General features: G+C 44.1%; 1 protein-coding gene across 17 annotated transcripts in view; it reads right to left on the bottom strand.

Moving 5' to 3' along the window:
• DST (dystonin) overlaps nt 1-10,987 on the bottom strand; it is a 522,642-nt gene that overhangs the window by 450,398 nt on the left and 61,257 nt on the right. Inside the window, exon 1 of one of the 17 annotated variants that reach the window (XM_083177300.1) lies at nt 3,630-3,996. The exons of the other annotated variants lie outside the window; for them this stretch is intronic. Coding sequence (XP_083033426.1) covers nt 3,630-3,729 — 100 coding nt within the window. The 5' untranslated portion in view covers nt 3,730-3,996. Of the gene's footprint in view, nt 1-3,629; nt 3,997-10,987 lie in introns of those variants that run through there. 17 annotated transcript variants of the gene reach the window in all.

Raw genomic sequence — 10,987 nt, 5'->3', positions numbered from 1 at the left:
CAACGTCTAGTCAGGCTTAACATCCCTAGCGCTAATAGCAAATTCAATGGTGAGACACTTTAAAATAAGAACATTAACATAGTTCAACATTCACTGTAGATCATTTTTGAATAATAAAAATATAATAATTACATTGTTGTTGGTTTGCTTTTTTTGGTTTGTCTGTTTATTATAGGTAGTACATTTCAACAACCTGCAAGTGTTGCATTAATGTATCAGCATATACTGTATAAACACAAGACATATTTTGCATCCAATCTGGTATCACATAGGGAGGGTGTAGCCAATTTTTGATCTGATCAATTAAGTGGCGTAACAATGGCACTGCAGCCAAAGTGGTGGCTTGGGAGAGCCTCGGCTGTGGGGGTGCATGGTCTCTGCGGATTCCAATGAATCTGCCCATCCGTATTGAATCTGCTGTAAATGTTCCACCAAAAATGGCAGCCGTCTTTGAGGAGACAGATATTAAAGGGTCCTACTGGACAGATAAATCCTGGCAATGAGCAAGAAACCTCTAGCAATGAGCATTTACCCCTAGTGAGGAGGATGTAACCCCTGGCAATGAGCATGTAACCCCTGACAACAAGCATGTAATTCCTGGCAACAAGCATTTTGGTAGAAAAACAATATAATAAATGTATCGGGGAGAGAGGCGCAAAATTTCTAGTTACAGCATTGCCAGTTGTCATTAGAATCTGGTATTGTATGGGAGCAATTGACAATCAGCAATTTGTACCAAAATGCTTGAAAATAGACTAAAGTTGGTTAAATCTCTTTTATTTACACAAATTGTCTCAAAGGCAGTTTCTGTCATTCTGTGGCAGCAGTGTAAAATCCTTTACATATATTTTATTAATAAACATCTATGTCTGATTTTCTTCAATGTTGTGTGTGCAAGTAGGCAAGAACCAGATATGTGTGTTCTAAATAAGGGAACATATACAATCAAAATATTGAATGAAATATATAGGAAATATATAGGAAAACTGGAAATTTGCAATTGTAAGAATGATGTTTGTCTACCTGTAATTATGGAAACATAGGAAATATCTGTGCTGGGATAACAGTAAGATTGTTAAATGATGAGATCATTCACCCATACTGTCAGCAGCTCCAGAAACACACTGGTGATATCATACTATGGGGACAGCTATGCTGGAAACCTATATAACTCAATGTGTTTCCAAGAAATCCTATATTTCATGCCAGGTGCACTATTACTATAAACTCCTGTATGCAAGGGGACCAAGGTACGGCGTATGCCAGCAGTATTAATATATGTCAGGAGACCAACAAGTGTTCTAGTTACAGAGCCGTTCCATACACTCAGCAATTTAATAAGGTATGAGTGAGTGTGACTGAATTTACTGCTATTCATACTTGTACTTTTACCGCTGCTGAGAGATGGATGATGTATATTACAGGTAGTGTGACACACAGTCCCCTTTAGATGCCAAAGTAGGTGATAAAAATCAGTAGTAAAGTATTTGTTATGTGCAGTACCATGTACATTGAATAAGAGAGTACATTTTCCTTGATCAGTAGTATTCTATTTTTTCTATATATATATATTTTTTTTAATAAACCATACTTGCCTACTTTTGAAAAAGCATCTCACGTGTACTGCTCAGAGTTGCCTACTTTCTGGCAGCAAGTTCAGTGAGCTGGGGGGGGGGGGGGGCAGGACCCCTGACGGGGCAGGATGGGGGCAGAGTGGGCAGCAGATGATAATTGTGAAGGCGTTGCCATCACGATTGCGTCCTGGTGGCCACGCCCCCACTGTGCAATGCCAGTATTTCAGGCTACATTGACACGATTCGCATAATTTGCTCCCAGACTCCGTGGGGAGAAGTCGCGGCAGTGGATGCGGGATCTACTGTACATGTTGAAGAAAATATGCTGCTACATGTCAGGGCAGGTTCAACTCCCGCCAAGTTGATGGGGACATGCATGCGTGTGAGACGCCCGCGCGTCCCCGTCAGATGGGGTGCCTCTCCGCCAGCTCTCTCCAGCGCAGGGAATCTGATGATTCCCAGTGTTGAATGAGAGGCGCTCCAACTGTAATATTCATAATTTGAGTTCTACTCATTAGCCCATTGCTGTAGTATTCATCAGCTTCTATGTTTTTTTCATTCACTCTTCATTCAGACCAGACCTGCAAATCACTGGATTTGCAATCAACATTCACCTCTGAACAAAGAAAATTAACAATGCAATCGTGGCCAAACTAGATAAAGAGTCACACCCAAAACAGACATTCCAAATTAAATCCAAATACATCAATTGTTTTTATGTTGGTTTGATATATTAATGTCTCATCACTTAAACCCATTCTGGGAACCCCACGGTGCACAGATAACCACTACAATACTGTACTTGCACACTGCTTTTACAGGCAGGAAACATCTGCATGATTCTTCAACCTGCTGGGTTCTATAGCCTCCATCATTTTGTAGCCCAGTAAATTCAATTATTTAAGTCACAGAAAAGGGTGTGGTAAAGGCTGCCAGGGCACTGCTCTGAGACTTGCTATTTACTAACAAAGATCGGTCAGTGGAATTATTAGGTTTAAATAAAAAAAGTCACCATTACATTGGCTGTTATATTCATTGTTTCCAAAAAATAGTCAACCATTTAGATGATAACAAAGCATTTCTGCGTTGGAAGGTAAGCACTGTCTGGCAAGTATTCAATAAAATAGACATCAAACAATCCCTCCTGTATTTTGTTATTAATGTATGCTGAAATCATAAATGTTAGGAAGGAAGGCATGGGCAAGTAGATCAGAGTCTCAGTATAATCTTCCTAATGTGACGGCATGATCCACACACCCAACAATATAAAGGGCAGAGCCTTCGGCTGCAATCAGATTAGCGATATCTTTACAAAAAGGCAATTAGCTTCTGGTCACTGGCACTGTCTCTCCTTGTGCTATAATGCCATTATAAGGCGATTCTAGAAATTGGACCATAAGGGATATTGCCTGACAACTTGATAACCAGTGGGCCCCATCACATGGCATCTTATTCCACTAACAATACTACAGCATCTATTGGCAGACATGACATTCTCAGAAACAATACAGCATACACATGTCTGTACATTCATATCAGCACTGACAAGACTATTAATGCAAAACAGGGCAAGTTTGTTCAATGAACTGTATAATGTGATCATCAATGTGATCATCATTACATAGGAATAATACATATTAATCATTGAATAAAGAAGGTTTTGCAGTCTCACACCAGCACGGCCTATACTGTTCTCCATGCATATGTGGATATGTACTTGCAAAATGTACTTGTATAGCTGTAATGTCACATAGCGGCGTGGCATGGCACTTTGTGTGTATGTGTGTATGTGTACAGGATAGATAGATAGATAGATAGATAGATAGATAGATAGATAGATAGATAGACAGTGACACCAGCCTTAATAGCAGCTTATGTAGGTGATGTGCAGGGACAGTGTCACACACAGGGGATAGAGTCCTGGCATGCAGCAGCCAGTGCCCCATGTGTGTGCCCATATACGCCTTATCTGCAGTAACTGACACTGACTGCTGCCTGGCTGCGGCTATTTTAGGTGCCTGGTGCCCTTCTCCCCGCCGCCTGCATGCCGGGTACCTTTGTATCTCTCCAGCACGTCCTCATAGGCCTGGAGGTATTCCTGCTCGTCCGTGCGGTGCTGCTGCTGCTGCGAGGCGCTGGACATGTAATAAGCCATTGCTGGAATTAGAGCACCGGCCGCCAGACCACCGCACACCGGGCTCCGGCCACCAGCACAAGAGGATAGAGCAGCAGCTGAGATGCCAAGGGGAGGGAACCTGTCACCAGAGACGCCCAGTCTATCCCAATCCTCCTCCTGTCCCTGCCGGTGTCCCAGCTGTCACAGCCCTTCTCCCGGCTGTGGGGTCGCACTGACAGCCGAGGCTGAGCATGGGCTGGGCGGTGTCCGGGCATTACACAGCTCAGCGCACATCTCCCCCCCGCTCTCTCTGCGAGGCGAATAGCTCCGCCCACTCACAGAAGCCGGGACCAGATCCCAGCGGCGGCAGCAGCAGCAGCAGTAGCAATCCCTCACTCGCACTGTCTCTGCTACCAGCAGCATCCTCCTCCTCGCTGTACACAGCAACACACACACACACGGGGAGGAGAGGCAGCAGGGCCAGCAACTGTAGCACACACACCCGGGGGGAGGGAGAGCACACAGCATTATGAGGGTCCCGGCTGGGGCAGACAGCATCTGCCGGCAGGATATTGTTATGACAGGAGTAATATAACTGTAGCCATCAGTGTCTGCCACATGGCTCTATGACTGGGAAACAGAAGTCTGGAATAAGACAGAATCATGTCGCCCCTTCCTAATAATAATACTAGTACGTATACTAGGCTGGTGGACAGGGGGGAGCAGTCGGCGGGCATGTGTGCCAGCCTCACCCCGGTGGGAGTATAAGGATACGCTGGGAGGTGCAGCCCTGGAAAATACCTCCACACACATGTAAGAGGAGAGCTCCATGCCAAGTATCACAGGTGCACTGCCAGGGGCTGCCGCTGCCCTACACTACATAAGAAGAGACATTATTAATTGCACATATTACACTTATTAACAATATGTAGTCTGTTACTTGGGAATCTCAAAAACCACGCAAGTCTTCAATGAGACACCAGCAAACCAGACTCCTTTTATACTGTACAAAGATGAGAAAAGGTGCAGTTAGGGGGGCATTTATCCTGATTCTGGTTCACTTGCAAAATAAAATTCTCTATCTAATGGACAAAAACATGTGCACTGCAGGTGGGGCAGATGTAACATGTGCAGAGAGAGTTAGATTTGGGCGTTAGTTTGTTTCTGTGCAGAGTAAATACTGACTGCTTTTATTTTTACACTGTAATATACAGTAAATATCATTTTGTACAAATCCCACCCAAATCTAACTGCAGTGCACATGGTTTTGTTCATTAGAGAGAGAATTTGCTTTTGCAAGTGAACCAGAATCACTAGTTATTTTTTTCAGCCATTTTCTTCTCTCTACCAACTTCCTCACATCTTTCTTGGTCTCCCTATTAAGCCCCGTACACAGTAGACGGGTTTTAAGGTGCCCACACACTAGAAAGATCTGCGATCTTAAGATGTGCGCATAAATTAGCCTTCAAATCTTTTGTCCGATCTGGACAAAAGATTTCAGGCAAGCGCACATCTTTACCAAAGATTTTTCTTAAGATCCCGTGTGCGTTCCTATGGATCTTTTGTTAAATCTTCTGATCTTTTGTGCAGCACATAAGATCAGAAGATTTAGCAAAAGATCCACGGGAGCGAGCATCGGCCGATTTTCGACCGATTTTGACCGATTATCGAAAATCGGCCAATCGGCCCAAAAATCGTTCTAGTGTGTGGGCACCTTTAGGTTTACAGTCATTAGGTCGACCCCAGAATGTCGACTGTCCCCAAGGTCGACAGGGTTAAAGGTCAACATGGCTCAAGGTCGACGTGACTTAAGGTCGACATGGGCCAAGGTCGACATGGTTTTAGGTCGACAGTCATTAGGTCGACATGAGTTTTTCACTGTTTTTTTTACTCGAATGTCGACACAGTCGACATGGACACAGTTGGAGTCGGACCGCAGCCCCTCGCATCGCTCGCTTCGCTTGCAATGCTTCGGGCACACTATTTTATTCTACATTAAGTCATGTCGACCGTGAGCCATGTTGACCTTTAACCCTGTCGACCTTGGGGACAGTCAACCTTCCTTGGTCGACCTAATGACTGTCGACCTAAGTCTGGTCTGACAGATGACCGTTTCCTATTGGCCGCAGGTGAATATAGTGCATACACACTGAACAATATCAATGCTGACATCGCTCAGTGATGTCACCCGTGGTTGGTCCTCATGCAGTTTGTTGGCTACATAGCCAAATTGATGCCTGTACAGATGACGATGGGGGGTGAGGGGAGGTTGGGATTGTTATTGATGCATGCAAGTGTGCATCTTTACAACATTTAATATACACACTAGACTTTTTTTTTTTAAAGATATCACTAAGAAGGCCCCTATATCACGAAGCTGAGTACACATTAGCATACTCATCCATTCGCAGCCTTGCGTGCGGGCACAAAATAATTCAATGGTCGCGTACCATTGAATGAATTTTCTAGTGCTCGCAAATGAAAGGCATCTCTTTGGTGTCTTACATCTGTCAGTGCCTGTATGGGAAGCAGGCGGGCATCTGACATCCCCTGACATCAGATGCCCGCTCCCCATACCCACGTCATCGGGGAATTACAATGAGAACACCCAGTGTTTTCATGGGAACGCCCATGAAACGATGCAAACCCACGCCCCCTGCCCGCACTGTTGTGTGCGAGCGCCAGCGAACAATCTATTTGCCGTGGCCGCTGGCACACAGCGGCTGCACATGCGCATGATGGACTATGCGTATGCGCAGTTGTAAAACATCGCTCCTCTACGTGAACACGCAGGAGAGTGAATAATTCCAAATAAGGGCCAACATCAGCTGTTCCAAGGAACGGCAGATATATTGTGAGGCCATCGGCAATTCAATTAGATCTGTTTTTTTCGGCTAGTCAAAATAAACAGAATTTCCTATTCAATTGTAGCCATTTTCAAATGGTTTATTGACAAGTTCCGAAACTGCATCACCAAAACATGGCTAAAAAGTAGTCGAAATGGCTGCAGTTTCAATAACAACATGTGGATCATGGAGTAATACGCCAGAACACGTGTTTTTCGAGCATGCCGAATTTTTTTAAGTAATAAAATAGGCATTTTAATTGAATAGGACCTGAAAACAGCAAAGGGAAAATTCGCTAAAAAAAAACATTAAAAAAATGCAGTAAGAAAATCCTGCACATACTTGAATACACCCTACAGTATATCTTATGCAGAAGCCAGTGTTTAAATCTGATGTCACATAAAAGGGTACTTGTTTCCAAGCACGGTGCCCAGATTTTCTACGTACGGTAACGTAGTGAAATCGCATTGCATCGCATGCACTTTTAACATGCAATACAATGCGATGTGATGCGATTTTCCCGTTCCCGCTCCCTGACATTCCCGCCCCCTGTTGGATCCTGTCAGAAATCACTCTGAGGTGATATTCTGCCTTGACAAGAAGTGTACCTCAGAGCTCCCAGTGATTTTTAGTGATTTATCACAAACTTCCTGTGTTTATTATGATGGCTGTATCAGCAATGAATTTGTTTACGCTGCCTCAGTCGGAGGAGGAGGGCGATAGTGTTCTTTCAAGGGCGCAACCTCCTTTCAGTGTCGCAGATGTGTGATAACGGACACGCTATGAGGCTTTCTGTCCGAGAGAACATGTGGCGCTGCCACGTTAAAGTCTGCAGATTGAAGGTGAGCATGCGAGCGGTGTACTGGTTCCTGGGCTGCCGCTTGGTCACCATGGTCAGATTCATTTATGCCTGGGCCCAGGAGCTGACATCAATCCAGTTTTGGCAGATATGTCGAAAAAGACTGCCATCTTATATAACAGATGGATGAGAGAGGACTGCACGTGTGACCTCCTGGCGCAGCCGCAGCGCCAGATTGGCAGGCCCGGGAAGACCATCGAGGTCGACGAATCCATGTTTGTTCGCAGGAAATATAATGTTGGGCGCATGCCACCACAGCAGTGGGTTTTTGGAGGTATCTGCCGTGAGATGGGCCATTACTTTCTGTGTATGGTGCCTCGGAGAGATGCTGCCACATTGATGGCGGCGATTGTGGACAACATCGAGGCAGGCACCACTATTTATAGTGACTGTTGGAGGGGTTACACCACAGAGGAACTGCAACGTGCAGGGTATTACCATCCATAGGTACAATTTTGTAGATCCTACAACAGGCATGCATACGCAAAATATCGAGCACATGTGGGGCGGCAGAGGGGTACGGCACGCCACATGTTGAAGTCGTACCTCCAAGAATTTATTTGGAGGCAAACATTTGTTGCGGAGAACCCTTTTGAAAGAGCCCTCTTCGCACTGACCCTCCTTCCTACAAGAGGACTGATGTTTTCAGTATTATCTTTTTATTGTAAATTATTAGTGATTTATTATAGTATCTTTTACCTTTGTTATCTTTGTTGTTATTGAATCATTATTATTATTATCTTTATCATTCTTTTTCATATGTTTAAGTAAAATTTACAGTTCTGTGTTAACACATGTCGTCATTACTGTCTCAGATGTATGATATGGCTGGTGTGAATGTGTTCCTAAAACAGCCCCAACAGCGAGGGGCCACGGATTACTTTACATGTATTCCGTGTCCCCTCGCCACGCTTCAGGCTCGGTGGCTCGCTGCGCTCGCCGCACTATATAAAATCAACTCCACACCGACATGGATAGTGGGGGTATGAAAAGGTCGGAGGACGCGTTCCGCCGCCCCATGCACCGCTCGCCACGCTTCGGGGTGGCGTGGATACTGGGGGTGACGCAAAAAAATGCCAGAGATGCTTACAATTGTAAGATTACAATTGGAAGCACCCATCACATGCTATACTATGCACAAATCACATCTCATTGCATCACATGGCATAGTAAGCACCCATCTCATGTCATGGGTGCTTATACATTCAAATATCGCATCACATCGCATTTGGTGCCATGCGATCCTATGCGATATTTAATTGTATAAGCACTCCTGTGCACTTAACATGAAAGCAATGCGATTTTCCTACGCAGAATAGCCCACTAAGCTATTGGCTTAGTGGGCACCTTTCTAGGAAACAAGTACCCATAAAAGCAATTATCTGCCTTATTAAGAAAACATTTAATACAGTATGTAAATATATACTGCTTACTACTGTAATGTTTTTCTGTTCATAAATACTTGATGGTGTTGTACACCCTGGCCATTATTCTGGTTCACTTGCAAAGGCAAATTCCTTCTCAAATGGACAAAACCATGTGCATTGCAGGTGGGGCAGATACAACGTGCAGAGAGTTAGATTTGGGAGAGTTATTTTATTTCTGTGCATCAAAAATACTGAGTGCTGATTTTTACACTGCAATATAGACCCCACCCAATCTAATTCTCTCTGCACATGTTACATCTGCTCCCCCCCCCCAATAAAAACTTTTATTGCAAAAAAAATGAATAATAAAACATTTAATAGTAATGAAGACAATACTTGCCCAACATTTTAGTAATTCACCTGGCTGTTAACACTACATCTTATCACCTAAGGCTGTTTCTTGAAAGGAAATGTAATACACCTTTTCATAAATTTGCAAACAGAGTGTACACAATGTGAAATATGATCTTTCTGGGTTTATCCAAAGTAGAGTACCAGTATCTCAAATTACTATCATATTAAATAAGAACTAACCGTCAGTTACTTTTTGCATTTTAAATAATAAAGGATATTAAAGAAGAGCAGCTAACCAGCCTAGCAAAACAGTTTAGGTACAACAGATTCCTTCTAACTTTCATTATAAAGTGTGATCACAATAAGTTACTTTCTTGTCTTTATGTAATACTAGTTTTCCTTTCCACAATTTTATTTACTACTATTATTGTAACAGATGGCCCCAGTTGTCACTCACTCCCCCTCCCGTCAGCACCTGCACAGTGGGCACAACAAACAAAAGTTGTGCTATGTCTTCTGATACAGTATTACCACTTTCACATCGCCGACACGTTTTAAAAACCGGTATTTTAAAACGGTAATTAAAACGGGTCAGAGCCTTAACATTGCCGCAGATTACCGTTTTAAATACCGGTTAAGTCTCATTCAACATAGCAGTGAAACCGTTTCAACCCGAACACGTTTCAAGCCAGAGTGTCAACATTGCCTGTCATTTTAAAGGGGAGCTTGTTTTGTTTGCCTGAAATACCGTTTCAGACACATTGTACACATTCACATTGCACAAAAAACGGCAAGGAACCGTGTAGGACTCTGCTTTTTACACGGTTCGAAATGCCAGTTAACTTTAAACGGTAAATTGGCTGTGGTGCATTCACAGTGCAGGCTTAAACGTTTTAAAAAGGGAAAAAAACGGCAATTTACCGTTTTAAAAGTGCGATGTGAAAGGGGTATATGTTACACTTCAGTGCCTCCTCCCTACAAAACCTTTATACCCCTTTCACATCGCACTTTTAAAACGGTATATTGCCGTTTTTTTCCCTTTTTAAAACGTTTAAGGCTGCACTGTGAATGCACCACAGCCGATTTACCGTTTCAATTTAACTGGCATTTCGAACCGTGTAAAAAGTCCTACACGGTTCCTTGCCGTTTTTTCTGCTATGTGAATGTGTACAGTTTCAATGAAACGGTATTTCAGGCTTAGAACAGAGCTACAGAGCACTGATAGGCTGTCCCCTGCGTGGTGTCACTGCCCAGAACCAGGAAGTAAACTGTGTCACTTGCTCTCTGCTCCCCTGCGTCCTTTCTCACAGGCGCCGGTATTAATCGTTGCCTGGGGGGAGGCAGCCGCACTTCCACCCGGCCGTCTCTTGCTCTCTGCTCCCCCAGCGTCCTCTCTCAAGGGAGTTGGTGCTGGTTTTTGCCTGTGACGGGGAGCCGCACTCCCGCCCGGCTGTCGCTCGCTCACTGCTCCCCGGCGTCCTCTCTCACAGGATACGCCGCGTCCAGGAGCGATCCCCGCCGGAGGGGGCTAGCAGCGCACCCGCCGTCAATCACTCGTTGCTTCCCCGGCGTCCTCGCTCTGAGGATACACTGCATTTAAAACGGTAATCTGGCCACTATTAAGGCTCTGACCCGTTTTAATTACCGGTTTAAAATACCGGTTTTTAAAACGGGTCTGCGATGTGAAAGTGGTATTAGTTACACAATAACAATAATGTGCAATCTTTATTGTCACAAACAGCAAATATTTCTGTTTGTCTAAAAGCTCATACACATGGCTGTTAATATACTTCATTGTGTGTTCTTAAACCACGTGAACAGAATTTAATGCAGGGGCAAACGCAGGATTTTTGGAGGCAGGTTTCCAAATG

The sequence above is a fragment of the Crinia signifera genome, chromosome 3 (assembly GCF_055691185.1).
Source record: "Crinia signifera chromosome 3, ASM5569118v1, whole genome shotgun sequence".
In the NCBI taxonomy this organism is placed as follows: Eukaryota; Metazoa; Chordata; class Amphibia; order Anura; family Myobatrachidae; genus Crinia; species Crinia signifera.
Note: the sequence above shows the minus strand (reverse complement) of the source record. Positions and strands in the feature narration are given on the sequence as shown.